The sequence below is a fragment of the Talpa occidentalis genome, unplaced genomic scaffold (assembly GCF_014898055.3).
Source record: "Talpa occidentalis isolate TD23 unplaced genomic scaffold, MPIMG_talOcc4v2.1 talOcc4.7, whole genome shotgun sequence".
In the NCBI taxonomy this organism is placed as follows: Eukaryota; Metazoa; Chordata; class Mammalia; order Eulipotyphla; family Talpidae; genus Talpa; species Talpa occidentalis.
In genome coordinates this window covers 830,056-858,055 of record NW_023605083.1, presented here as the reverse complement: position 1 = coordinate 858,055, position 28,000 = coordinate 830,056, and the positions used below count along the sequence as shown (strand labels likewise).

The following is a 28,000-nucleotide window of genomic DNA, read 5'->3' as shown; positions in this document are numbered from 1 at the left end:
AGCCCAGCGCCCCACGCGCCGGGCGCGTCCAGCCGCGTCCCCCGAGGCCGGCGCCGCCCCCCCGGGCCCCACGCGACGCCCGTTTATCGGGGACCCACGTTTATCGGGGACCCACGCTTCCCCGCAGGGTCTGGGCTCCCGCCGGCGCGTCCGGGCGCCCCACCCCGCGCCCCCGGGTCCGCGCGGGCGGGGGGGCGGGGCCCCTCGGGGGTGGGCGGGGCGGGGCCTGGGCCGCCGGCGGGGGCGGGGCCGGGCCGAGGGGCGGGGCCTGCATCCCGGCGCGGGGCGGGGCCCGGCGCACGTGACGCGGGTTGCCAGGGTGAAAGGTCAGGCGCGCGCCGGCGCACTTCCAACATGGCGGCGGCCGGGGCGGCGGCGCGCAGCCCGGGATCCCCGGCTGGCTCGGCGGCCGGAGTCCCGCGCCCGCCCCCGCGGCGGGCCTGGCGGCTGCCCGCGCTGCTCGTCCTGCTGGCGGCGGCGGGGCCGGGGGCCGGCGCGGCCCGGCTGTACCGCCCGGGCGAGGACGCCGTGTGGGTGCTGGACAGCGGCAGCGTGCGCGGGGCCACCGCCAACAGCTCGGCCGCGTGGCTCGTGCAGTTCTACTCCTCGTGGTGCGGCCACTGCATCGGCTACGCGCCCACCTGGCGCGCCCTGGCCGCCGACGTGCGAGGTGAGGCGCGGCCCCGCGATTCGCGCTCGCCCCCGTCGCGGCCGCGGGCCGGGAGGCCGGGCGAGCCTCGCTCCCCCCCACCCCGGGCGGGCCCGCCCGTGCTCCCTGCTCTCCGGACCCCCCGCAGCCCCTGGCTGACGCGGGGCGCCCGCCCCCTGCTCAGCACGTCCACTTCAGGGCCGAGAACTCCCACGCTTTGAGGATCCCCATCCCCTCCCAAGCCCCTCTCCCTGTGAGCCGCCCCTCCCCGTCCTCTCTGCGTTTTGAACCGCTGACCATATGGTGGGTGCGTCCAGGGAGCCACAACTCAGGAGTCCCGGTACTCTGCAGACTTGTCTAGAGAGGCAAAAAAGACCTGAACGGACTCTCCACGGGCGGCGCCCACGCTGCTGTGGCTTTGCTGCAAATAGTTCCTGGGCCCCCAAGTCACTGGCCTGCCCTAAGTGGCAGCGTTGTCGTGGGGAGGGGGCACGCGAGGGCTTTCCTGCCCGCCGGCTCCTTGGAATTGCTCCGGAGTGGCGCTGGCCCAGCAGGAGTGAGGTTTGTGGCAGGACTGTGCTGCCTGGGCTAACCTCTAATTACACTCTTCAGTGGGCGAGCGGGTAACAAAGTGTTGTTCTCTCTTCCAGCACCTTTGTTTTTTAAGTCTCATATCCCGCCTTGCGGTGTTTTCTTACAGCTCAGCAAATGCACACAGAAACTAGAGCGAGCGGGCTAAGTAGCGTTTTTGTGCAAGTGACGACCTCGAAGGCCCTTGTTTTGCTCAGGGTGTTGGGGCCTCTGGAGTCACGGGTTTGGTCCTTGAGCCCATGTTTCCCGAGTCCCCCCTGTTTGGCATGACCAGAGCTGTCACCAGCCCGCGGTTTCCGAGGCTGCTTTTTTTTTTTTTTTTTTTTTTGGTAAGCGTTCCAGAACAAGCTCTTGGACAACATAGAGGACCTTTCAGTTCTCACTTGTTGTTTTGTAGCAGAGACAGATGTGTAAATTCAAATGCAGGTAGCCAGGCCTGGCAGGACAGCTGTCACCTATTTTATGTGCAGTTTGAGTTTTTCAGTTCCGTATCTGAAGTGTAAAACTTGTGAACCAAATTCAAGTGTTGCCAACCATCCTGGAGCCGGACCTGCCCACCGGGAGCCTTGGTGCAGGAGCGTGGCCCCTGGGCCCCGGATGGAGGGCACTCCGAAAGTGAAACTGTGAAATACATGCTTGGTGGGTGTGATTACTCTTGGCTAAATAAGCACAGCTCTGAGCACAGCTGGCCATCGTCCAAGCCAAGGCAGGAAGAACAGGCCTGAGCCCAAAGGGAGATTGGTCCGAAAGTGAGACAGCTGTGGCCTGCGAGACTGGGAGGGGGCCTGCGGGCACCAGGCTGAGGGGCCACCTCCCAAGGAACAGGCTCTGACAGTAGAGCTCTTGGCTCTGGGGAGTGTCCCACTGGGGGTCCCCAAAGAGACTGCCAGGGACTTGCTGGAGTTGCTCCTTGCTGTTGGCCCGCCCAGACCCACTGGGTCAGGCCTCTGAGTGCTATGGGCAGAGCTGACTGTGGAGCATGAGGACACCTGCGCTCCCGCCCCGCCACCCTGGGGTGGACTCGCTGGGAGCCCTCCCGGGCCTGACTGTGGTGAGCCCCTGAGAGGGCGGCCCTGCCTGTGCTGGGGCCCCACCCATTTCTCACCCAGGCCTTTGTCAGCAGCGGGTCCCTAGGGCATGGAGGTCCCTGAGCCCCCCGGGGCCAGTGCATGCAGCCTTTGTGCCACTGCCAGCAAGTGAGCCTGAGTACCTACTGTGAGGGGGCTGTACGGCCAACCTCCTTGGGGCCTCTTCCTGCCCCTCCACAAAGAGGGTGTCCCACTGCCACCCCAGCCAGCCCCCAGCCCAGTCTCACCATGCTGATGTGCGGGGGTGGGTGCGGTCTAGCGCGGCTCCCAGGTGTGGGGTGCCCGATAGGCACGGTTGGTGCAGGACACCAGCCGAGGCCCCCACTGGGCTACAGAGGGTGGGTCCTGTCTCGCAGGCCACGGCCCAGGGCGCCTTCCTTCTCCGCAGAGACCTGGACCGCTCCGCTTGTCACTCGGGTTTCCAAGGGTTTTACACTAATTGCTTTTGCTCGTGCCGAACAAAAGGTCCACTGTTGGGTGGCTCTTCCGGGCTGGCTGGCTCCAGCGAGCCTGCAGCTCCAGCCCTCAAAACCTGTAGCCTGGGGCGCAGCCGAGCCTGTCGGCTGGGCTCCCCAGACTTGCGGGAGGCCTGCCCTTGCTGTGCCCTCCTGGCTCCTCTGCTGGTCCCTGGAGGACAGACGGGGGGGTGGGGGGGGGCAGGGGCGTTGCCCTGGCTGGCCCTGGGATCCTCGAGGGGAACTGAGGCCTGGCGGGTGAGCACCTGCGCCACGCGCTCCTCCCTCCTGCCAGTGCCCGTTGGAGAGGCCCCAACCGGGCGCTCAAGCCGTGCACTGAGACACATGTCTGGGGGACGAGCTGGTGACCCCAGAGGCCAGAGAGGGAGGACAGACGGTGGTGAGGCCGGGGGGCTGGGGTGGGTGTGTGGCCTCCTCCCTTCAGGGGCCTAGAAAGGCCTGTCACGCGCCCCTCCCCCACGCACGCCCCTGTGGTCAGCGGCCCTGAGCTGAGGCCCAGGCTTCCAAAGGGCGGTGTCCAGAGGGGGCGTCCAGACGCTGCTCACCTGGACTCTGAAGATCCGAGGGGCCCATTCCCAGCCGCCAACCTCTGGTGCCGACATGTTGTCCACCAGAGATGGTGGCTGCCCCGGGCTTGCCAGTCACCCACCATGCTTCAGAGCACCTGCCCGGCTGCCTCAGTGGGCCTGACGGCTACGGCCCGAGGCTGGGGCAGCACCGGCCTCTTGCCAGGCCCCTGGCTCTGCGCAGAGCCGCCTGGCCTAGGCAGCACGCCCACTTCCTTTTTACCGCTGCGGCCTCAGCTGCGCCTGGGCTTTGGGGCCTGTGCTTGGGTGCAACAGCCTTGGCCGGGAGGAGGCGGCACTGGCGCGGAGCGTGGCCCTGGGCAGCCTGCGTCACCCCAGGTGGGAGCAGAGTCGGCTCAGGGCTGCTCTGCAGAAAACTGGCCGCAGGCCCCTGCGCCCTGGCCCCCCCACCTGAGGTTGCTGCTTCCCAGTCGCCCCGGGTGGGGGTCTGTCCTTCGTGAGGGAGGGGCAGGGATGGTGCAGGCGCCCGCTGGCTCCCGCCGGGGTGGTCTCCTTTGTGCGGCCTCAATGCTCCCATCTGCCAGGGGCGCCTGCGGGGGGGCCCCCACCCCACCCCCGCCTCAGGACACACAAAGGCACCCCTGAGGGCTGGAGCCCAGGGGACAGGGACGGCCTGGAGGGGCCAGGGAGTGAGGTGCTGCCCTCAGACCCCCCCCAGTGCGCCCCCTTGCTCCTCCCTGTGCGGGTGCAGAGGGCGCGGGCGAGCTGAAGGCCAGAAGCCGGCGGGCGCAGTGACCTGGTGGCGGGGAGGGGGGGCCTGTGGAGGTCCCGGGGCTGGTCTCTGAGGGAGTTTGGATTTGACCTTTGAGTGGGGCCGAGGCCTCTGACCCTGCGGCTTGGAGCGCAGACACCGGGACCGCCCGGGCGGGAAGCTGATCTCCACGGCGGGGGGCGCAGGGCAGGCGGTGGCGCTCCACAGCCCTTGGTGGGTTTCGGGAGGGGGCCCTGACACAGGGCACACCGTCAGCTGCCTGGTGGGGCCGAGGCCAGCCCCCACCCTGCCCTTCCTGCCCCACGCGGCCCATGTCTTTCCTTTGGGACCGTGGTCTCGTCCCTGTCCTGGGGTCCCTGAGAGGTGGTGTCAGTGGGGCGCCGAGGCCCGGCTGACCTGTGGGAGCAGCGGGGCTGGGTGCAGGCCGGGCTCTCCCCGAGGACAGGAGTGCTGGTCCTTCCAAGGCAAAGGTCCGGCGACGCAGGCGCGTCAGGCCAGCGGGCGGGGGGCTTATTTTCCTGGGCAGCCCCACTAAGCAAAGTCTGAAATAGAAACGCGGGTCCGTCCCGCCTCCAAGACCCAGTGGGTGCGCCAGGGGCCAGGGAGGCGGTTTCTGCTCTGGCCGGGTGGCCGGTCCCTCAGGCCTCAGGGCCGGCTCCAGGCGGTTGTCCCCGCCCCGCGGGTGAGGCTCCAGGTGCACCTGGTGCCGGGAATTCCTGGTCAACGCCCGCGTCTGAGCGGGGAGGAGGCGGCGCCAGCTGCTGGAGGGGGAGCTTCGGGGAGAGGAACACCAGGCGGGGCTGGGGGGGCGCGGGGCCCTGCGGGGTGGGGAGGGGGTGCTGGCCACGCTGCCGGGAGGCGCCCAGGCCAGCCCGGCCATCTGCCGCACGGCGAGGGAGCACTGGCTGTCCTCTCCTTGGTGCGCCCCAGCCCCGCTGCTGTTCCCGAGGAGCGGCGCCCCACGCCCGCACCCTGGGTGAGCCCGGGCTCCCCAAGGCCCGGGGCGGGTGCTGTGCGGGTGGGTGCTGGCCGCGAACGCCTCTCCGCGCTCGATCCTGCCGTCGCCTTCCCGCTGGCTGCTGTTCGCTGTAACTCAGGGAAAGCGAGCTTTTTATTTTATTTTTTTAATTCAACAGCATTTAAGCAACATTTTTTTTTTAAAGATTTATTTTTATTTATTTATTTATACAAGCCCTGGGTACGGTGAGAAGCGCGGGAGGGTGAGAGAATTCACCAGAGCCAGAGCAGAGAGCAGAGCAGGCAGAGGACCGAAGCACACTGCTGAGGGGAGCGGCGGGCGGCAGGAGAGGTCTGCGCGCCGTGTGGGACCCTCGCCGGTGGCTGGGGATCGAACCAGCACTACAGAGGCTGCGGGCAGCTTCGCAGCCCAGCGCTCAACCGCTGCGCCCCCGGGGAGGCCCGAAAGCGAACTTTTTAAAGCAGATGGGGTCTGTTAGATGGAACACTGGCCCTCTCCAGGGCGCTGTCTCTGCAGGCCCGGTTTTGTGGTGTCCACTGCTGGTCAGCATCCCCCTTCTAGGGGGCTTCTCACAGACCCTCTGAGTGTGGGCCGCAGTCACTGCTGGGGGTAGATTCTCCTCCTGTGACCTTAACCAGGTCGCTGCTGATGGCCAGCCTGGGTTCCCGCATGGACGTCACTGAGTGGACTTCCTGCCCAGGGTGGCCGCACCCCTGGGTGACCACCAGACTCCTTTCGCCCCCCCACAGTCTCACTGCACTGCTTCCTGTCTGCAGGGCCACCGCTGGCCTGTCCCGCTTCCTCGGGCAGCTCCCCGGGGCGCATGTGACCTAGAGAAGGGGGTGCCTTCTGAAGAGGGAGCTGAGGACTAAGGGCAGCGCCCCCGGGGCCCTGGAGTTGCCTCTGTGCAGCTCCCCGGACCCCTGAGGTGGGCCTGCCAGGCCCCATCTGACTGCAGCCTCAGGAGTGACCCCTTTGGGGTGCTCAGTGAGAAAGGAGGTCCTCTACCCCCATTGGAGGCTACAGCTCTGGGGAAGTCACCCCCCTAGAGTGGCCTGCCTGGACAGGGTGGGCGCGGCAGACGGGAGGACCCCCGCCGGAAGCACAGGTGAGATGCAGGGGGCTGGAGCCAGGCCAGGGCCGTGGCCCGGGGTGTGTCTGCACTGGCCGGCAGCAGGCGGGCGCCTCTGGAGGCACGTGCGGGCGGCGGCGGTGCTGGCTCAGGCGCCGCTGGATGCTCAGGAGTGGGCCTCCCGGGGCACACGGTGGTTGGTCCTGAGATGAGGGGCATGGGGGCTGCCGCCTCTGTTTCATTCACACGTTAGAGTATTCCCATGATACGGTGTCCCTGGGGGTCAGTCTCAGGCTGTCGCCACTGCAGCCTGAGTCCATCCCCGGCCAGGGAGTGACCCACACGGCGCGGCAGGCCTCACCTGTCTCCGCTGCCCCCCTCAGCAGTGTGTTTCAGTGGATCCGCCTGTTCTGCTCCCCACTCTGTCTCTGGGGAGTCCTCTCACCCCCACCACTGGCCTGCACCCCAGTTCTTGTATGCATAAATAAGTAAATCTTTTTTTAAAAAAAAACCAACAATAACTCTTTACCCTTTAAAAAAAATAAAGCAGTTGAGCGCTGGGTTGCGAAGCTGCTCCGCGGCCTCTGTGGCGCCGGTTCGATCCCCGGCTGCTCCCCGGCCACCGGAGGAGGGCCCACATGGCGCGCAGACCTCTCCTATTCTCTCACCCTCCCGCGGTTCTGACTGTACCCAGTGCATGTATAAACAAAACAAACAAACAAACCAGCAAACAAATAAATAAAGCATGAAGCTTTTCCATAATAAAAAGCTGAAGAAGGGAAATGCACACGTTTCAAGACTCCTTTTCCACCTCCAAGATAGAGCCGTGCTGTGGGGGGCCCCTTGGGGTGTCTCGCACCCTAGTCTCTGCCTGGCAAGGTGGGGTGTAGCTATGGCTGAGCCCGGCCTGTGGTGACCACAGTGCCCGGTGGCCCCGAGGCCTGGCAGTGGCCCGGAGACTGCGGGGGCGTGGTGCAGCAAGGCCCCAGGGACTCCCCCCAGCCTGGCCGCGGCCTCTGCTTTCAGACTGGGCGGCTGCCATCCGCGTCGCTGCCCTGGACTGTGCAGACGAGAAGAATCACGAGGTGTGCGGGGCCTACGACGTCCACTTCTACCCCACCTTCCGGGTGAGTGGCCCGCCATGCAGCCCCGTGCCCCCACGCTCTCCCACCCGGCCCGGACACGCGGGTCGTGGGCCTGGCCTCCCGCAGCCGCGCCCCCTCCCCACCCTCCAACCGCAAGCCTGAGCGTCCTCGCGCATGGAGCACGGGCCAGGGCACCACTGGGAGCTGCCCCGCACTCGTCCTTGAGGCCACTGCACCCTGGAGGTCTGGGGCTTGGCGGGAGGCGGCTGCGCCTCCACCCGCCGGTCATGTGCATTGCCGCGGCCCCCACCTGGCGGGCGTCCCCTGGGCAGTGCGCATGCAGCCCTCTCCGCCAGGCAGGGCGGCTGCCAGGAGGGGCTGTGGGTGTGCGTGTGAGCATCAGGGCTCCCTCTGGGGTCGCCTCCCGCGTGCCCGCGCCTTGGCAGCCCGCCGAGTCCGCACCCTCTGGCCACGCATTTGCCTGCTCGCAGCTAGCACTGCCCCACGCCAACGTCTCCGTGTAGGTGAGCAGCCGCTGGGCTCAGGCCGGGCCCTTTCCTGACCTGTTCTCTGCCTCCCACTCAGTATTTTAAAGCATTCGCCAAGGACTTCACAACTGGAGAAAATTTTAAAGGTAAGGGCGAGCTGTGTTTGCTGTCAGATCCCTCGCCAGCCCAGGATGCTGGCCTGCCCCGCGCCCTCCCCTGCCCTCCGCTCCAAATAGTTGTGGGCAGGGGAACTGCTGCTTGTGCTCGGCCTTCCTGGGAAAATAAGGGGGGAAGCTTTAAAATTTCAGATTAAAAAGGCTTGGCGCAGCGCCGAGGCCGGAGCACACGCAGAGACAGTACGCAGAACAGGCGCCCGGCCCGGCCTGGCCATGCGTGTCCATGGGCATGTGCGCTCATGCTCAGGGTCCCGTGGGCATTGGGTGGGCACCCCGGGGCTCCCTGTACGGAGCTTTGCCCAGGTTGGGCCCCGGGGCCCCGGGAGGAGAGCCGTGGTTGCCCAGACTGGATGGTGCCACGTGCAACCTGCAGGGCCGGACCGAGAGCTACAGACAGTGCGACGCACGATGGTCGACTTCCTGCAGAACCACTCAGCCGAGCACCGGCCGCCCGCCTGCCCGCCGCTGGAGCCCCTCCGGTGTGTAGCTCTGCCGCCAGCGCCCCGCCTCAGCCCGCCTGGCGGCACCTGCGCTAAGGCTCCGCACCGCTGCGCCCTTGGGCCCTAAAAGCCTCTCTCCACAGCCCCAGCGACGTCCTCTCCCTCCTCAGCCAGCGCGACGACCGCTACGTGGCCATTCTGTTTGAGAGCAGCGGCTCCTATGTTGGGCGTGAGGTAGGTGGGGGGTCGGCGTCTGCTTCATGCTGACCAGCGGGTGCGTCGGCCACGCCATGGAGCCCGTCCCTCTGTTGGTTCCGCTGTGGGGTCTGGGCCTTAGTGAGTTTGGGTGCGGAGGTGATGGTGGCAACTGGGGTTCCCAGAGGGAGCCAGAGAAGCGCCCCCTCCCCCCCAGTGCCCGTGTCTGTGGCTCCAGGCCCAGGCAGAGACCGTGCCGGGCGGCCCGTATCAGGCTCCGTGTGACCCCTGCCGCCACCTCTGCGGCATGCCACTGAGGCCCAGAGCCCTCAGCTGGCCCTGCCACCCCAGGATCCCTCATCACACCCCAGTGCCCCTGTCCCCCTTGGGATGTGCTCCTGAGGGGCTGCGCCGTGCTCCCCTGCACCCCCAGGGCCACACGCATGTGTGGAGGGAGGGCCGCTGGCCGCCTGGGCGTGCGGGGCCAGCGCTGCCTGAGCCGGTGCGTCCACGGCCTGGCTCTGCGGGCTGGGGAGCAGGACTGAGGCGGGCGGCTGGCACCGGCGCCCACGCCCCCCACTCCCCAGGGCGCCGTGCCGCACACCGCCCCGCAGAGCCACCTTGCCCTCTGGAGCGCAGGTGATCCTGGACCTGGTTCCGTTCGAGAACATCTTGGTGAGGAGAGCACTGGACACTGACGCGGCACTCCTGGGCTCGCTGGGCGTTTCCCCCGTCCCCTCGTGCTACCTGATCCACCCGAACGGGTCTCACGGGCCGGTTGCCATGTAAGCTGTCGGCTGCAGGTGTCTGGGCCTGCTGGGCGGTGCCTGGGTCTCCCCCCGGCCTCTGTGGTGGCCAGCAGTGCTCACCCCTTTCCCCAGAGCGCGGTGGAGGCTCATGGCCCCCTCTTGGCCACGGCCAGCAGGGCCTGTGCGCCCCGAGTCAGGGTAGGCAGCACCATAGGTTGAAGGCAGCGCCTCCTGCAGCCGGGGTCCCGGGGTCCCCTCTGGTCGTGGCCTGAGAAGGGGCGAGGCCTCCTGGGAGCTCTCCGCCCCCAGACTTGGGTGGAGTGGGGCGGGTCTGGGACCACGGGGCTGGTGGGCTGCAGCTCGTGCGTGCATCAGGCTCCCGGGCAGGTCAGAAGCGCAGGAAATCGAGCTGGAGCCCACGGGTGCCCAGCCAGCCCCAAAGACCTCTCACTGTCCCCGCTGGCCAGTAGCCTGCTGGGGGGCCTCACGTGTGGCCCCTGAGCTGGAGCGCCCCAAGCTGGTGCTACAGGAGCAGGGAGGCTGGGACTGCCCCCGAGGAACCCCCATGGCGAGGACTCAGCCTTGCCCACCTGCTGGCAGCGACCTCCGGGCTCTGAGCCCTTCTCTGCCCCCTCTCGCAGCGGGAAGCCCCTCCGGTCATTTTTTTCTTCCTATTTGAAGTCATTGCCTGGTGTGAGGAAGAAATTGCTTTTGTCACCTGAAAAGCAAAACAGAGAAGAATCTTCGGAAGTTGTGGTGTGGAGAGAATTTGACAGGCAGGTGCTCTGGACGCAGCTGGCGGGGCCCTGGCGGGCGTGCGGACCATGTCGGGGGTCCCCTCACTCACACACTGTGCGCAGGTCGAAGCTATACACGGCGGACCTCGAGTCGGGCCTGCACTACCTCCTGCGCGTGGAGCTGGCCGCCCACCGGTCCCTGGCCGGAGCTGAGCTAAAGGCACTCAAGGATTTTGTGACTGTCCTGGCCAAGGTGCGCGCGCTGGGGGTGCTGCCCGAGGGAGGGGCACGGGCTGCAGGGGGCCTAGCGCTGTCCAGAGGCCTCCCAGATGCCCACCCGCCTGGGCCACAGGGAAGCATGGGGCGCGGAGGCCGCCTGCTTGGTGCAGACCCCCCAGCGTGTCAGGCCAAGGCTGAGGCGACGCTGTCAGGCAGGGGCTGTCCAGGGCATGGGGTGTTGACCCGAAGCGGGACTCGCCGAGGGTAGGGTTGTGGCCTCTGCCTGACGATCAGCAGCGGGAGGACCGGTGAGGACAGCAGGGCCTCTGGGGTGTCCTGAGGGCAAGGGCCTGCCTGCCTTCGTCTCCTGTGGCTGTCAAGTCCGACGGGCCTTCCGAGAGGGCGCAGGCTGGCTCTCCAGCAGCCGTCTGCGGCGCCTTGGGTGGTCTCTGGCTGGCGGCTCTGAACTCTGAGCTGGAAAGCGGCGGCTCGCGGTCAGGTCCTGGGTCAGACGCTCACGTGGGTGGGCAGCGGTGCCTGCCCCACCCTGGGGCTCGCTGTGTCTGAGTTGCCCCCGGGCTCACTGTGGGGCCTTCCTCCCCAGCTGTTCCCCGGCCGGCCGCCCATCAGGAAGCTGCTGGAGATGCTGCGGGAGTGGCTGACCAGCCTGCCCCTGGACAGGATCCCCTACAACGCCGTCCTCGACCTGGTCAACAACAAGATGCGGGTGAGGGGCTCCTCCCGCCGGCCTTCAGGCCGGTCCTGCCCGCACCCACTGGACATCAGCCACGCCCTCCAGGGCTGCAGCTCATGCTCGTGGCTTGCCCCCATGAGCGGCCTTCCAGAATTTAGGACAGGTGTCAGCACGCTCACCCGGTCCTGCAGCCACACCCTCGCACAGCCCTGTGCCCTGAGGCCCACGGGAGCCCTGGCCCTGGGAACCTGCAGCTGCGGGGGCTGGTGCCGGGCCCGGTCCTCTGTCATAGTGGGTCCTCGGCCGCGCCGGCCTGTGCCTAGGGGAGTTGAGGCCCTTCTCAGGCCAGCGCTGAGACGCAGCCCATCCTTGCTGAGGCCACTCAGGCACGCAGGCCGGTTCTGACTCACCCGAGGCCACAACTGTGCCCACCAGCTCGGGATGGCGCTTGGACAGCCTACTGGCTGGGCCTGGGGGCGCATCCTTGCTTCCGGTGCTCGCTGCCAGACACGCCTGCTTCCTGCCCCGAGACAGGGGTCGCCTTCTGGACAGACGCCAACTGCCCTCCCGCTGTCTGGTGGCTGTGGCGTCTTCCATCAGTACTTTTTGTTTTCTCCTTTTAGATCTCTGGAATATTCCTCGCCAGCCAGATCAAGTGGGTTGGCTGTCAAGGCAGTTGGCCCGAGCTGAGGGGCTACACGTGTTCTCTCTGGAAGCTGTTCCACACCTTGACTGTCCACGCTGCGGCCCACCCGGAAGCCCTGGACGGCACAGGTACGCCTGTCGGGGCAGCAGTGCTGGCCTGGGGAACTCGCTGGGGGGCGGGAGCATCCTCGGAGGTGCCCCAGTGTGGACGGCCCTGGGTGCTGGGGCACGAGCCCTGCCTCTCTGCCTCGGGGCCCTGGGCAGGCCACCCTCAGACCCAGTGGCTCTGCCCACGCACGCCTGTGGGGCGGGGGCCGCCTGGCCGTGGCCACTCAGAAGCAGGCGGCGCTGGTTGGGGTGGGCGGCCACGGCCCTTGGGGAGCTGGTGCCTGAGCCGCAGCCCGCATGTGCACTGGGGCAGCCCCGCCTACCTGCTCCAGCCCTGGCCCAGCTGTGTGGGGCCGGGCCGGGCCGGGCGGGGTGGCCCTTGACCCTGCTCTCCTGAGAGTCCCGCGCAGCGTGCAGCTGAGGGGACGCCCGAGCCGGGCCAAGACTGCGGGGCCGACAGCACCTCCCGACGGGCCGGCCACCTTTAGCGGGAGCCGCGGACGTGTTCTGCCCTGAGGAAGGGGGTCCCCGCGGGGGGCCCACTGCAACGGGCTCGGCCCTGACCCACCGGGGCGGGCCTCCAGGAGCGGCTCCCGCCCGGAGAACTGGGTCAGCTGGCGCGGATTACGTCTTCCGGGGCTTCTGCGCCACACGCGCCTTTAAAACCTGCCTCTGGAAGCTGCCGCGCCCCTAATCCCCGCAGGTAGAGGCTTAGGGCTCCACTTTACAGATTAGGGCGCCCGCAGAGTGCAGCAGGGTGGTGGGAAGGGGAGGGTGGATTACCCGTGGGGGAGACGTTGGCCGGGACCGGTGCTGAGCGGGGAGCGCCCCTCCCCCTCGGAGCCAGCGGTCGGCGTGGCCCCGGGGCAGGAGGCGCCGGGTCAGGGCCGCCTTGCGGCAGCTGCCCTCAACTCTGCGTGGTGGACACCCGGCGTGGACCTTGAGGCCTGCTCGGTTAAGACATTATTCTCAGATATGTTTTTTTCCCCCTCATTTCTTCGCTGTGTTTCTTTCAAAGCCGGCACCTAATCTGCCCTAATCTCGTGGCATGTTGCCCGCGCCGTCCCCGTGCTGGCTGGCTGGCGGGCGGCTGGGTCCAGGCCCGGGCACCTCCGGTGTGACCGCGCCAACGGCTTCTCCACGCCCGGCGGCCAGCTGGCGGCGTGCGCTGCGTGCGGTGGGCGTGCGTGTCCTCACGCTGAGGCATCGGCAGAGCGCAGAGCGCGCAGGCCCGCGCTGTGGGCGCCATCACTGCCCAGAGGATGCTGGCCAGCAGCCATGGTCGTGGCCCTGGCGCGGAGGTCACCGGCAGGCTGGCTGGCGACCAGGCCAGGGCCGTCCTAGCCTGTGGCCTCGCCCGGTCTTGTGCTCAGCGAGGCTCTGGGCATGAAGCGGCTGTGGTCAGGGCCGAGTGGCCCGTGGCTCCAGCACCCAGCCCCAGGGCAGTGGGGTGGCAAGGATGCCTGCCACAGCCCTCGCTCTCAGGGCGCGCTCCTGTGCTGGCCTGTGGCCCGGGTGCTGGTGGGCAGGCTGGGGTGCGGGTCCTGGGCCCTCCCCGGGGTGTGCATGGTGTGACGGGAGCGGGCAGCCCCCAGGCAGTGCAGGTGTCGGGGCGCACCGGCGCCCGGCCTGGCCCTGCCGGCACCTGCCCTTGCTGCCTTCTCTGCAGGGCTGGAGGGCGACCCCCAGGCGGTGCTGCAGGCCATCAGGGCCTACGTGCGCACCTTCTTTGGCTGCAAGGAGTGCGCCGAGCACTTCGAGGAGATGGCTGCCGAGTCCTTGGGCTCTGTGAAAACTGCAGACCAGGCAGTTCTCTGGCTCTGGAGGAAGCATAACCTGGTGAACCACCGCCTGGCAGGTGAGCGGCAGCCGGGGTCTTGGCGGGCGCAGGGCGCAGGGCGCAGGGCATGGGTGGTGAGGCCGGAGTCCGGGGCGGGGCCTGGCGGCGGATGTCAGCCCGTGTCCTGCCCCTCACCCAGGGGTGCCCCTCGGCCCCAGCATGTCTGACAGGGCAGCTGGCACAGCTGGTGTGAGTGTGGCCTTCGCGTCGCTAACGCCTGCCTGGACGCCGCGAGTGGGCTGCGCTGGTTCGGTTCCCCGGGCCGGGCACGTTTCATCAGAGTTAAGTGATTCCAACTGCTCCTGAGGCAGCAGCTGGTTAAAATTAGGCTTAAAAATAATTCCACCGAGGAAGAAACCTTCACAGAGATGAGTAGAAAATGCAGTAAACTGTTGGGTTTTATTTAATCCACCGCATTAAGAAAGCGTATCACAGCAGAGCGCTAAAGAGAATTGGTTTTTCTCATGCTCGGCGCTGACGGCCGTGCGGCCATGGGACGGCTGTGGGGGTGGCCGCAGCGCAGGCGCAGAGGGAGGGGGCGCTGGGAGGGCGAGGGGCAGGCAGCCTCATGACTGCTGAGGGGCAGTGGCCAGCGAGGACCCGCGTCTGGGAGCTGGCATCACATCCATCTCCAGGGGGCGCGGGGAACAGGGGTGGCGCCTCGGGCCTTAGGGCTTGAGAAGGGCCAGCGCAGCCAGGGCCTGCAGTGTTGGGGGGGGTGCCCCCGGACTGTGTGGGGCCGGGCCCGCGCCCGAGGAGAAGGCAGAGTCATGGGGCCGGAGGCCCAGCGGGGAGAGCTCGGCGGGGGCCAGTGTCACTGGGTGGATGGAGCCAGACTTGGTCACTTGAGTGGCCCGGCGGCCGCGTGGGTCGCTGTTCTTTGCAGTGGGCATGGACCTGACCAGCAGCTGGAGAGAGGCAGGCGCCTGTGTGGGAAGGCGGGGAGCAGCAGGACAGCTGGCTCTGGGGACCCACGGGTGTTCCTGCCACCACCCTACTCCTCTGCCCCCCAGGCCACCTGAGTGAGGACCCCAAGTTCCCAAAGGTGCCGTGGCCAACCCCGGACCTCTGCCCGGCCTGCCACGAGGAAGTCAAGGGCCTGGACAGCTGGCATGAAGACCAGGTGCTCCTGTTCCTGAAGCGGCACTACGGCGGCGACAACCTCGTCCACACGCATGCTGTGGGCCTGGGCAACGCCGGCCCAGGGGGCAGCCCGGCTGAGACTGAGGCGCAAGGACAAGACCGCGCCTCCCCGGCGAGGCCCCGTGGGGGCCCGGGTGCCGAGAGCCTGCGCCCGCCCAGCCTGCTGTCCCCCGGGCCCCCGCTCAGGCTGGCCGGGCCCGCAGGCCGCGGGGAGGCGGAGGCGGCCGTGCCCGTGCTGGGGTCTGGCTTCTCCAGCCTGGACATGAGCCTGTGCGTGCTGCTCTACGCGGCCTCCTCCCTGTTCCTCATGGTCATGTACTTTTTCTTCCGAGTGCGATCCAAGCGGTGGAAGACCCGGCATCACCACCCGGCCGTGTAGCGCCCCTGGCCCCGGCGCCTAGCCAGGCCCCGCTCGCCGCTGTGACCAGAGCCGGCCTTCGCGGCCTCAGGCTGCCCCCACCCCACGGCACCTGCTCCTTCCACGTCCTCCTGTGCAAACGCTCGTCTGCCCCAAACACCCGGCACGCCACACGCCGCGTTCCGGCCACTCGTGGTGCCCTTCCCAGCGGGCCCCCTGCCGCTCCCGCGGGTCTGAGCTGGGGGGGCGTCCGCCAAACGGCCAGGCCTCCCCCATCGCGGCGCCTCCATGGCCTGGACGCTGCCCCCTCGGGGGCCTGGCTCGGACTGGGCTGCTTCGTGCCTTTGTTTGTTGCTCGGTCTGGGGGCAGGGTACCCGTCCTGGCGCCGTCCTCCGGGCTCTGGTAGGTGGGTGGGTGTGCACCCCGTGGGCAGCGCCGGGCCCGGGAGCAGTGTGAGGCGGACACCTGATGCGGTCACTGCGTGCTCACTTCCAGCTCCAGGGCAGACGAACCCCGCCTGGCGCGTTCACACGGAGCCCCTCTGTGGCCTCCAGCCGCACCAGCCCCGGGGCGCGCGTATGCCTGTGTGTGTGGCAGCGTGTGTGTCCGTGTGCATGTGCCGTGTGTAATGGTGCATGTGCCCGTGTGTCCATGGGCACGGCGTGTGGCTGTGGCGGCTGTCGGGCGTGCTTCCCGCTCCACTTTCACGCGCGAGTTGCTGGCTGCGGGGGCCGCGTGTCGCGCTCGCAGGCCCCGTCGTGCTCCTGCTGCCGCCGGGAGGGGCCCCCGTCGGCCCCTTGAACGGCCGCCAGCCGCCGCCACCCTTCAGTGGCCGGAGGGTGAGGGGCCGGGCGGGCAGCCAGGTCTGGGGAGGCCGGGCTGGGGGCGCTGGGGCCTGCGTTTCTGCCGCTGGAGTGTCCCCTTACCGGGCCTTTTCAATGCCCAGAAGCTCGTGTTGTAGAAACAAGAGCACGCGCTCGTCCTCACGGCTCGTTGCGGGCCTGGGTTGCTGAAGACACCGCGTTCCTCCAGCCAGAAGAGCCCGCGGCTCTGTCCCCGCAGCTCGGGCCCTCGGGGCCTTTCTCCTCCGCGCGGGGTGGGGGTGGTGCGCGTCGGGGCGGCTGGCGCGTGGTGGTGCGGGTGGGGTCGGCCGCTGGGTGGGCGCGCGGGGGCCCGGCTGGTGTCGGCTCTGTTTCCGGGAGCTGTGTTTCAAGAGGTGTCGAGACGGAGGAATATAATAGTTTGGTAATTTAAATGTTTATTTATTTTTAACGGGAGAAATTTGATTAAAAAGAAGCTGACATGTAAATGTGAAATTTCTTACTTGCAAGAAACCGGGACATTTTGTATTTAAGTGAACTATAATTGCACATTTTAAAAATAAAGAAATCCGACGTTTGGGAAAAGAGTTGTTCTTTGGGAACCGCGAGCTCGTCTCCCCGGCTGGCCCGCGGGCGTCAGCGCGCCCTTCCCTGGCGCGTTCTGTGGGCTTGACCCTGAAATTCTAGATCTCTCGAGGAGAAGCAGAGTCGGGGACAGCCAGCGGGCCGGCTGGGCCGGAGCGGGAACTCAATTATGGATGACCCTGGGCTGAGCTGCCGCCGCCGCCCGCGCCTGCGCGTGGGCCCCGAGTGGCCGTGGCGGCCTCTGACGAAGGCCCTACCGGGCCCCGGCCCACGCTGCTCCGCTGCCCCGGGCACGGACACCCCAGCTTTTGTCCCCAGCGTTCCCCGGGCTTTGCCTGACACCTTGTCGTCTCAGATTCTGAACTTATTTGATTTCTTCTGCCCCCCACATTGTTGGGGGGCTCTCCCGTAGCCGCGCATGTGACTTGGGCGGGAGCCTGGCGGCCAGGGTTCCCGTGGCCCCCCAGCCGGCGCTGCAGAGGCCGACAGGCACCGCCGGGGGCAGGGACACCCCCCAGGCCGCATGTGAGGTGGCACTGCCCACCGTCTAGCTGTCGCCCACTGTCTAGCTCTCGAGGCCCTTAGGGGTGCTGCCGGGGCAGGGGCACCTGAGACCTGGGGGAAGTTGCGTGCCGGGCGCAGGGAGGTGGGAAGCGGGCAGGGCCTCAGGCTGCGGTGATAGTTGGTGGCCTCCGCGGAGGCCGAGCTGGAGGCCAAGGGACGCGGGTCCCCCGCCAGGGCCCCTGGGTGCTGCTGTTCAGAGGACCAGCGCCCGCTTGCTGCGAATCCCACGCCTCAGGGCGCCGGAGATCAGGGTGGAGCCTCCACCTCGCTCCCTCCGCCCTCCGCGGGGATGGGGGGCGGGGCGGGGCGGGGCGGGGTGTGGGACGGTTGCGAGGTGCCCGGGAGGTGCAGAGGCGCGCGGCGGCGGGCGGGGGCGGCGGCAGTGGGCGAGGTGGGCGCCCCGCGCCTCCTTCAGCACCGCGGACAGCGCGCAGCGCGGCGCCCCCGGACCAGGCGCCGGGAGCCCCCCGGGAGCGGAAGGACCGCGGCGGGGCCACCAGGGCCCAGGCCAGCGGGGTCCAGGCCAGCGGGGTCCAGGCCAGCGGGGTCCAGGCCACCAGGGCCCAGGCCGGCCTCCAGGGCCAGCCCCGGCCCCGGCCCCGCGCGGCGATGCTGCTGGAAACGGAGCTTGAGCGCGACCGAGATCGGCCCCGGGCCCCGTGGCCGCGGCCCTGTGCCCCTTTGGCGGGACTCGGGGTAAGAGTCCTGGTGCGTGGCCACCGCAGCCGGCAGGAGACCGCCGAGGGGAGAAGAGGCCGAGGCCGGGGCAGCGGAGGCGAGCCCAGGGGCCAGCAGGGTGCCCTGGGGGCAGAGAGGACGAAGTGCAGCGGCTGAGGCGGTGCCCTGGGGCGGGGAGGGGGCGGCAGGTCTCTCGGACTCCAGAGTTCAGGGGCGAGGGGAGGCCTGGGCCCCCTGCCGGTGCGGCCCGGCCCGCCCTCCTCCCGGTGGGTGGCCGGCGGCCGAGAGCCCAGAACAGGGGCCTCGCGGGGGGCCCTCCAGACACACCCCTCAGCCCTGGCCGCCCCCACCGGCCACCTTGGAGGCGGGCTCCCGCCCGACCCGCCCTTCCCAAGGGCCATCCGATGGCCGCGGACGTTGGGAAATAATGGGGGCATTGTTGGCAGTCCAGCAGGCACGCTCGCCGCCGCCCAGGCCCGCGGGGAGCCCTGCAGCAGCTGCCCTCGGCGCCCACGCGGCGTCCCCCGCCGCCCCGGGGCAGGAGGTCTGTGTGCGCGGAGGCGCGCGGCGCCGGCACCGGCGGAGACCTTTGCGGGAAGCCGTGGGGCTGCGCTTCTCCCGCCGTCCGCCCGGCCGGCAGGGCCTGACCCCGAGTTACTTTGCACGGAGCAGAGGCCGGCACGGCAGCCCTGCCGGCTCCCCCCGCACTTCTGGGGGTTCCTGCTTGCCGCCAGGGCCCCCTGCCCCGCCCCGCCCCCCGCCCCCAAGGGGCTGCGTCCCGAGCGGCCGGCGCTGTGTCCTCCGCGCAGGCGAAGCAGCCGCCGGCAGCCGGAGGTCTCTGCCCGCCGGAGGCCCGCGCGCCCCTGCTTCCACAGGACCGCGGGAGAGCGGGCGGCGGGGCTGCCGCCACGCTGGGCAAGGGACTGAGGCCGGTCCCCGGGCGCCCCGGCTCTCAGCCGCCCGGAGTCCGGGCGGCGGGTCCGGGTCCGGCTGAGGGCACTGGGTGTCCCTCCCAGGAATCGCCCGCCTCGCCGGCACCCGCCCCCCGGGGCTCCGGTCGCAAGCGCAGGCCCCGCAGCGGCGGGAGCCGGGTCTGCCCTGGTCTGGGGCCCTCGCCGCCCTCCCTGGGGCTCCTCGCGGAGGCGGACAGCCCCGCACGCGCAGCCTCCCAGCCCCTGCCCCCGTCGGAGCCCGGGCGCGGCGGGGCCCGCTCCCTCCCCGGCCTCTTCCCCGCCCCCACGACGCCGCGCCCGGGCCTCGGCCGGCGGCAGCCCGGACCAGGCCCCCCCGGCCGGTCCCGCCTCCGAGCCCGGCGCTGCCGACCACGTCGGGGCACCGAGGGTGCCAGCGCCCGGGCGCGCGGAGTCGGCGGCTGCTGCCCCGGCGCCCGGCGACCCCCGGCCCCGCCCCGCCCCGCGCCGCGCCCCGCCCCCCGCCGCTCCGCCCTCCGCGCGCCGGCCGAGCTGGGGCCCCGGGAGGCGGGCGGGCGCGGCGCCCAGCTCCACCGCGGCGCTCGGACGCGACCCGGGGCCACCGCGGTGGCCTCACCGGGCCCTGGGAAAGTTCGGGGCCGAGCGCCGCGGCCGCCCCGGCGGGACCCATGGAGGCGCGCGCGGAGCTGGGCCCCGCCCGGGAGCCGGCAGGTGGCGACCTGCTGCTGGCCCTGCTCGCGCGGAGGGAGGACCTGCGCCGAGGTGGGTGCCGGCCGCGCGGCCCCCGGGAGGGCGGGTCCCCGCGGCCCCGGGTCCTCCCGTCCCCCGTCCCGGCCACCCGGCGGCGAAGCTCGTCCCGCGGCCCCGGCTCGTCCGGCCCCGCGGCCAGTTGGCGCGGCGCGTGCGGTCCGGCGCGGGTCCTGGCGCAGCGCTCGGGCCGGGGAGCGCTCGGGTCCCGCCAGCGTCGGAGGCCGCTCCCCGCCCGGCACAGCCCTGCGCCCGGGGCCCCGGCGGGCGTCCCAGGGGGCCGCGCACCTTCGGGGAGGAGACCCTGCCCGGGGGCGGCGGGAGCGGGTCCTCCGCCCGCCGCCCGGCTCTGGCCTCCGGCTCCGCACGCGCCTGCTGCCCTGGCCGCGCGGCCCGGCCTGCGCACGCCCCGCAGGGAGCCCCACCGGCCCGGCCCGGCTCCAGGACGGGGCGCTCTCCGCGGCCGCGCGCGCCTCCCCACGGGGATGGCGTCAGGGGCCGCCGGGAGGGCAGGGGGAGGGACAGAGCGTGGGGAAGGGGCAGCTTGTGGGGTCCCATCCGCCCCGACTTATTTATTTATTTCCCCGCGGCTGCTGGGAGGCGTTGGCCGCGCGGCCGGGAAGGGGCGGAGGGCGGAGGCGGCGCGGAGGGAGGACAGCTCAGCTCGCGGGGCCGGACGGCGGGGCCGGACGGCGGGGCCGGCGGGCGCTGCGCGCGGATACCCCGCCGGGGCTGGAGCCGCCATGCAGCGTAAGGCCGCGGCGCCGGGGGGCGCGGGGGGCGCGCGGGGCGCGGCGGGAGCGGCGTTGGCCCGACGCGGGGTTCGGGCGCCCCTGCCGGGGCGCTGTCCGGGCCGCGGTGCTGAATCCGCGCGGCGCAGACGGACCTGTCCAGCCCCCCCGCTCCGGGCGGGTGTCCTCGCGCCCCCCGGGCGGGCTGCGGCGGAGTCCCGGGGCTCGCGGCGGGTCCCCAGAGCCCGCACGCCGCCCGCGGTTTTGTCCGATGCGGGTGAGAGTCCCTCGGGTCTCCCGGGGCTGCGGGACGCAGGGCTGGCCCCGGGGAAGGGAGGTCCTTCCCTGAGCCCCGCTGCGGGCCGCCCGGGACGCGAGGGGCCTGGTCCGCCAGGCGAGCACCGAGGGGTGTGGTGTCTGCGGAGGCCCCGGCTCCTGCTGGCTTCTCCCGCTTCGGGAGTTCTCTGAACTGCCCGCGGGTCCCGGCCCGCACACTGTCGCGGCCCCAGGCTTCCCAGCCGGCCCTCCGAGGCCTGCCGGCCCAGCGAGGGGACCCCATTGTTGGAGGGCTGGGGGGGCGAGGGCCCCACTGTGTGCCGGGCACCCACCTGAGGACCCCGGCCCCCCGTGCCCGGGTTACTCACGAGCAGCCCTTGGCCTCCGGGGGCTCGTGCGCCTCGGCGGCCTGCAGGCAGGGCGTGAGGCTGGGCGCTGCACGTTCTGGGGCCTCCGGGCCCTGCGGATCTTGGGAGCCGCGTGCCCCCATCCCGCGTAGGCCTGGACCCTGGTGCTCTCGGGACTGGCTTCCCAGCCCAGCTCAGAGGGAGCCGCTGGGCTCAGCGCACCCTTCCGCGGGGACCCAGGCCTGGCGCCTCCCGCCTTGGGCGCATTTCTAAACTGTGGGTTTTCCTGAAATTTAGGGTGGACTGGGCTGGAGAGCGGGTGATGCATGGGGAGCCAGCTGCTGAGAAAGAGGGCTGCAAGGAAGGGGCCCCTGCCCAGGTTCTGGGGTGCCCTGGGGTGACTGCGGTGCTCCCGCCCGCTCGCAGAGACCCCACTTTGCGCCGGCTGCGACCAGCACATCCTGGACCGCTTCATCCTCAAGGCCCTGGACCGCCACTGGCACAGCAAGTGCCTCAAGTGCAGCGACTGCCACACGCCCCTGGCGGAGCGCTGCTTCAGCCGCGGGGAGAGCGTCTACTGCACGGAGGACTTCTTCAAGTGAGCGCGTTGGGAACCCCATCTCCCGGCCCTCCCTCCCCTGCAGCGGGCTCCCGCGCCCCGGGTCAGGCCGGGGCACCCCTCGAGGGGAGCTGGGGCGGCCACACCCCAGCCCATCTTTAATGGTTATTTGCTCTGTAAATCCCAAGAGGGTCTTTAAACAGATGCCCGCGGGGGTAGAAACCCACCCGCTTCCTCAGCCTAACTTCGGCGCTGGTTTGTCCTCCATGGCGGGCGCCGAGGCCTCCTGCGCATAGGCCTCTGGGGTCCGCGGGACCGTCCGGACCGCGCAGGAGCCGGGCGTGGCTTCCCAGGGCCCCGGGGTCCCCGGCGGTGACAGGCGCGCGGGTCTCCCGCCGGGCTGGGGCGGCTCCTCCCTCCGCGGCCGCCTGCGCGGCGCCCTGCCCGGCGCTCGCCGACCCGCTCCGGGCGAAGGAGCAGCGCTGAGCCGCGCCCTGTGCGTCCCGCAGGCGCTTCGGGACCAAGTGCGCCGCGTGCCAGCTGGGCATCCCGCCCACGCAGGTGGTGCGCCGCGCCCAGGACTTCGTGTACCACCTGCACTGCTTCGCCTGCGTCGTGTGCAAGAGGCAGCTGGCCACGGGCGACGAGTTCTACCTCATGGAGGACAGCAGGCTGGTGTGCAAGGCGGACTACGAGACCGCCAAGCAGCGAGGTCAGTGGGAGCGCGCGGCCTCGGGCTGCTCTGGCAGCGCGCGCCCCGCTCCAGTCCCAGAAATGGGGCTCCCGCGGGACAGGCGGGCGCGGAGGGACGCGGCCGCCCCAGCACTCTCCCGCCCGCGGCCCGGCGCCTTCCCGCCAGGCCACCCCCGACCCGCGGCGCGCACCCCGCTGCGGAGGGCGGGCCGGTGGGATCTCGCGCCCTCTTCCTCGGGAGCGGGTGGGCTCTGGTGGATGACGCCCCCGCCCTGACGTCCCCCCCAAATCCTGGACCGCGCGACCTGGCGCTACTCGCACCCTTGGAACAAAGAGGGAGCCCTTGGAGGGGACTCTTGCCCGTGGGGCCTGCGCCCCGACCTGGGCGCGAGGGTTTCGGGGCACGCAAAGGCTGCCCAGAGGCGCCCCCATCCCCTCCCGCCCCGCCCAGGCCGGGCGCCCCCTCTGCGTCCCGCGAGCCCCCCCACCGCTCGCCGGGCCGCGGGCCGCCTCGGAGCCGCGGGCCAGCGGGTGGGGCGCCCGGGCCGGGCGGGGAGCCGGCGGCGCGGCCCAGCCTCCCCTCCCCCGCGCAGAGGCCGAGGCCACCGCCAAGCGGCCGCGCACGACCATCACGGCCAAGCAGCTGGAGACGCTGAAGAGCGCCTACAACACGTCGCCCAAGCCCGCGCGCCACGTGCGCGAGCAGCTGTCGTCGGAGACCGGCCTGGACATGCGCGTCGTGCAGGTCAGCGGGCGCGCGGCGCGGGCGGGGGGCGGGGGCCGGGCCGGGCGGGCCCGACTCACGCCGCGCCCCAGGTGTGGTTCCAGAACCGGCGCGCCAAGGAGAAGCGGCTGAAGAAGGACGCGGGCCGCCAGCGCTGGGGCCAGTACTTCCGCGGCGTGAAGCGCGCGCGCGGCGGCCCCAAGGCCGACAAGGACAGCGCCCAGGAGGAGGCGCAGGACAGCGACGCCGAGGTCTCCTTCCCCGGTAAGGCGCCGGCCGCCGCCGCGGGAGCGCGTCGGGCCCCCAATCCCGCCGCCTGCGCGCCCGCCCGCCTGAGCCCCGCCGGCCGCGCCTGCCGCGCAGGTCCTCCCGCCACCGCGTGGCCAGACGGCGGGGGTCTAGACCTCCCTGGTTCCAGGCCCCCCCTCACCCCCCATTGCCAGGCGAGAGCCCCAGGTTTGGCATAAGCCATAAAAGGGGTCCACTCCTCTCCGGGTCCTGATCTTCTCACTCTCAGGCACCAGGAGCTCCCGCACCCCCAAACCTCATGCCCTCCTCAGAGAGGGGGGCTGACAGGGGCTACTCCCAGCTGCAGGAACGGGATTGACCCCCCGGCCGCCTCGGGGATCACCCTGGACCCTGTGCCCTGCCCGGCCTGTTCGTGGTCCTGCTCCCGCCAGGGTGCCGGCGCGGTGGGGGGCGGCTGGGGCAGCTGTTTCTCGGGCACAGGCCTTGTGTCCCCCCCCCATCCCGCAGGAGGAGGGCTGAGGGGCGGGGCGGAGGACGATGGCGCCGGGCACTGCCCTCTGCTTCCATTGCAGATGAGCCCACCATGGCGGACATGGGCCCTGCCGGCGCCCTCTACGGCAGCCTGGGGGAGCCCACCCCAGGCTTGGGCCGGCCCGCGGGCGTCCCCGGCAGCTTCCCCCTGGAGCACGGAGGCCTGGCTGCGCCGGAGCAGTGCCGGGAGCTGCGCCCCAGCAGCCCCTATGGTGTGCCCCCCTCCCCAGCTGCCCTGCAGAGCCTCCCCGGGCCCCAGCCGCTCCTCTCCAGCCTGGTGTACCCCGACCCTGGCTTGGGCCTTGTGCCCACGGGGGCCCCGGGCGGGCCCCCGCCCATGCGGGTGCTGGCAGGGAACGGGCCCAGCTCCGACCTGTCCACGGGCAGCAGCGGGGGCTACCCCGACTTCCCCGCCAGCCCCGCCTCCTGGCTGGACGACGTGGACCACGCTCAGTTCTGACCAGGCCCGGCTCCCGCGGCGCCCGCGCGGGTCTGGGCAGCAGCGCCGTCCGGACCGAGGCCTGAGCGCCTCTCGTGCTCCCGGAGCCCCGGACCTCGGTGGGTGCGGGCGCCACCGGCGGGGCGGGAGGACGCCAGGGGGGACCGCGCCCGAGCCCTCCCGGGACAGAGGGGCGGCCGGGCCGGGGCTCCTGGACGCGGCCCGCTGGCTGCCCGCAGCCGTGTCTTGTGTTCCGTGAGCTGATCTCTCCTTTCCCGGGCCGGTCGCTGAGGCTGCCGCCCGTCCGCACGCGCAGCCCCGCGGCCTCTGGGGCCTCCCCAGCCGCCAGCTCAGTCCTGGGGGGCTGGGAGCTGCTTTACTTTCTGAAACCGAAACCTGATGACGATCGATCACGCGTCCATCGCCAGGCCCCGCGACCCAGCTCCCGAGCCACCCCGACCCCCTAGGTCAGCGATGGGGCGCCCCAGCTCAGTGGGGGACGCGTGTCCTTGCTAGTCACCCACAAGCCGCCTCCTCAGGCCTCCAGGGGTGTCGCCCACCTCCCCCGGGAGCCTCACCCCTTGTCCTTGCAGCGGCCCCCTGTGAAGGACACAGACCCGCGGCCCCCCTCCAGGAGCCTGGAGGGGCGCCCTCCCAGCCCCGCTGTTTTCAGCCTCCTCCAGCGCCAGGCTCAGGGGTGCCCAGGACGGACCCCGCTGCCAGACAGCCCCGATCCCGGAGCAGCTAAAACGGCGGGATTGGTTGGAGGCGGGAGGGGGGGCACCTTGGCGGGCAGACCTGGCCCCAAGCTGCCCCTTGGCTCTGAGTGTCCCGCGCCCTTTATTCTCTGACCACCAGCTCCTCCCGGCCGCAATAAACGCGTCTCTCCAGTGCGCACGACGTGGTGTCTTCCGCCGGGGTGCTCCGGGGGGGCTGGGCATCAGGGGGGCTGGGCATTAGGGGTGCAGCCTGTTGTCTGAGAGCCGGGAGGCACCCCCAGGCAGCTGCTGGCTCTTTGCCAGGGACACACCTGGTGTGAATGGGGCTCCCTGTCCCCAGATCTTGGCGAAGCTGGGAGGCTGCGGGAGCCCCCTGTCCCGCTGTCCCTGCCAGGGCGGTGAGGGCAGCAACTGCTCGCAGCCGGGCTGGAACCCTGGGGGGGATGGGGGGATGGGGGGGAAGGCCCGGGCGCTCTCCCGGTCACAGGTGGGGGCTCTCCGCTCCACCCCAGCTTGCGGTGTCATCCTGGGCCCGCCACCTGCCCCTCTGGGCCCTGCTCGCCTCCCGGGGAGACAGGCCGGGTGCCCACGTGGGCGCCTCACCGGGTGCCCTGAGAACAGCAGTTGTTATCGGAGGGGAGGGTGCGGCTGAGGCCGGCGGGAGCGCACCCTGGGGGGAGCTGGACACCAGGCAGCACCTGGTCTGGCCTGGTGGGGAAGGAGGGCAGGGTCTCCCCAAATGCCCCTGCCAAGAGCCCCCCCAGGCTTCAAGTCGCTGCCGCACGGGGGCTCGGCGCACCCAGGCCCGGCTCCCAGGGTGCCGTCGGTCTCGGTGCCGACGGGAGGGGCGCGGGGTGGGGGGCGCCTCCCAGGGGCTCGGGAGAAGGCCCCGAGCGTCACTGGGTCTGGGGTGCGAGTGGCGGGATAAGGGGGGGTTCCGGCGTGCGCGCCGGGAGCGCCGGGCGGGGCGCTGCGGGCCGGGGTGCTCCGGGCGGGGGTGGGGTGCCTTCCGACTGCGGGCGGCGGTGGGGAGGCGGGGAGCGGCCCGAACCCGGCCGGACATGGGCCCCGGAGCGCCGCCCCGGGGGGCGCTGACATCCCGCCCCGCGCGCCCCGCCCGCGCCCCGCGCCCTGACAGGTTCCTAACGCGCAGAGGGTCCCCCAGGCCCGCGGCGGCCCAGCTGGCGGCGCGTCGACCCTCCGCGGGGGCCGGGCGCCCCGTCCCGGGGGGGCCGCGCCCCGGGGTGTGTGGGGCGGGCGGGGGCGCCCGGCCGGCCTCGGCTTCTCCACGCGGACACCGCGGGCCTGGGGGAGCCCCGGACGGCGCGCGCCCCCGGCAGCACCCTGGGGTCGCGTCCAGCCGCCGCAGGCCGGACTCGAGGCCCAGCGGGAGCGCGCCCCGTCCTCGCGGGGTGGGGCGCGGAGAGGACGGGGCGCGGGGCACGCGTCCAGCCTGCGGGTGTCAGGCGGGGCGGGTTCCCAGCGCCCCGCGCCCCGCGGAGCCAGGAACAGGGCGGCGCCCCCGCGGACCCCGCCCCGCGCCCCTCCGCTCCCCCCCCCCCCCCGCCGAGCAGCCTCCGGGGCCCGCGGCGTTTTGCTCCCCGCGGCCTCGCCTTCGGGGGCAGCTGGCGCAGGGCCCCAGCCCGCCGCAGGGCGCGGGGCGCGGGGCGCGGGGCGCGGGTGTGACTCGCGCTGCGGCCCCAGGAGCCGGGCCGCGGCCGCGTGGGCTCCTCGCGGGGGCTCACCCCGGGGCGCTCGAGGGCCGGCCCGAGCGGGAAAGAGGCGCCCACGCGGCCCCGCCTGCCCCCTCCGCCGGGTCTTGGGGCGGGGTCCCCAGACTTAGAGACGGGCGCGCGGGCGGGTGGGGAGCCGGCCGGGGGGTTCGCGCGAGTCGTCAGAGGGATCAGCCGCTCCGCCTCCGGGCGATGATCGATTCTTCAGGCTCATCATTGTCCGGATGACTCGAGCAACACAAAACATTCATTTTAAGAAATTTAATAGAAAAAAGCTCCTGAACCCGCGGAGATGAATGGCGCCCGCCGCCGGCCCGCGCCCTGACAGTGAAGGATCTGGGAGTTATTTGCATCTTCATCCTTCGTGGGTCCGTTGACAAGCTGCTGGCGGGGGCGCGGTGCGCGAGGTGCCGGCGCCCCCTCCCCCCTAATTAATGGGGAGCAGCCACTTCATAAGCAGGAGTTTCATCCGTCTCCAGCGCGGGCAGTGCCGCCCCACCCCAGGCTCATTTTTTACCATAAAAATATTCCCTCCCCCCCCACGCACCCCTTGGGCATTCGGGGCACCTCCCCCCGTGGGGGCTCGTGGGGTGGAGCCGGAGGCCCGGCTGCGTGAGGAGCAACGCGCAGGCCCCGGTGGGCAGCTCAGCCTGCCAGCACCCCCGGAGCACCCCCAGGCCGCACGCAGCACAGGGCGGGCTGACCCGGGCTGTGCGACCCGGGGAGCTGCTGCCCCCCTCGGAGCCTGCAAAGAGCCGGGGACAGAACTCCCCTTCGGAGGCTGCCCTGGCGCGGATGGCAGCGTCGGGGAGCAGGCGGTGCTGAGCCCAGGCGCCCCCCAACCTGTGGGTCCTGGTGCGGGGAGGGGACCTGGCTGCCCTTGGTGGTCCCCATGCAGGCCTCCTGGGGCGGGAACCCAGAGGGGTCAGAGGGCGCAGGAGGGGCCCAGGGGAGTCCTGACCGCCCTGAGTGGGCCCTGCAGGGGCACCCGGCAGGAGCCAGCCTATTCCCGGGGCGGGTGGAAGTGAGGGGTCCAGGGCACTGGGGTCGGGGCACAGCGGCCGCCACCGCACCCAGGACGCAGCCAGAGCAGCCACACGTGGCGGGATGTCCCGCAGGAGCCCTCAGCGCCTCGGAGGCCTGCACCCCACTCCCAGCTCGAGACTCACTTGGCAGAGAGGGCAGAGGCGCGGCCCCACCGTGTGTGCTCAGCTCCGCCACCCACGGAGCCGGACCCGCCCTGCGCCCCGGGGCAGACGTCAGCGCCCGGCAGAAAGTGGGCAGTGGTGGGCGCGGGGCCTGGTGTCTTTGGGGCGACGGAGCTACTCTGGTATTAGACACAGCTGGGCACCGCCCGGGCCGCGGGGTGGGGTGAGTGGGGGCAGCCAGGAAACCGGCCCAGCCCCGCACCCCAGCCCCTCCGAGCGCAGCGCCTCCCAGGCCTCTCCCCAGGTGCCCGGTGCGGTGCCCGGTGCCACCCCCTGCACCTCCAGCCCCTCCGCGGGCCCAGAGCCAGCATCCCAGCGGGCTGCAGAGCGGTGGGGCGGGCGGGGGTGGGGTGGGGTGGGGGGGCTGTTCAGTCCCTCGCTGGGGGCAGGGAGCTGAGCTGAGACCCAGGGCTGGGGGGGGGGCCGGGCGCA

The 28,000-nt window shown here is 71.2% G+C and overlaps 2 protein-coding genes across 2 annotated transcripts; both read left to right on the top strand.

Annotated features, from left to right (window-relative positions):
• Nucleotides 1-316: 316 nt before the first annotated feature.
• On the top strand, nucleotides 317-15,829 carry QSOX2 (quiescin sulfhydryl oxidase 2). Its single transcript, XM_037493645.2, has 12 exons — nucleotides 317-670; nucleotides 7,181-7,281; nucleotides 7,825-7,873; nucleotides 8,277-8,382; nucleotides 8,487-8,577; nucleotides 9,178-9,323; nucleotides 9,929-10,063; nucleotides 10,148-10,277; nucleotides 10,848-10,970; nucleotides 11,561-11,711; nucleotides 13,360-13,548; nucleotides 14,544-15,829. Exons 1-12 carry the CDS (start codon nucleotides 355-357, stop codon nucleotides 15,050-15,052), a joined length of 2,046 nt encoding a protein of 681 aa, XP_037349542.1. The 5' UTR covers nucleotides 317-354; the 3' UTR covers nucleotides 15,053-15,829.
• Nucleotides 15,830-19,280: 3,451 nt separating this feature from the next.
• LHX3 (LIM homeobox 3) lies at nucleotides 19,281-23,929 on the top strand. Its single transcript, XM_037494289.2, has 6 exons — nucleotides 19,281-19,374; nucleotides 21,140-21,311; nucleotides 21,782-21,984; nucleotides 22,559-22,710; nucleotides 22,782-22,953; nucleotides 23,511-23,929. Exons 1-6 carry the CDS (start codon nucleotides 19,281-19,283, stop codon nucleotides 23,927-23,929), a joined length of 1,212 nt encoding a protein of 403 aa, XP_037350186.1.
• Nucleotides 23,930-28,000: the final 4,071 nt, after the last annotated feature.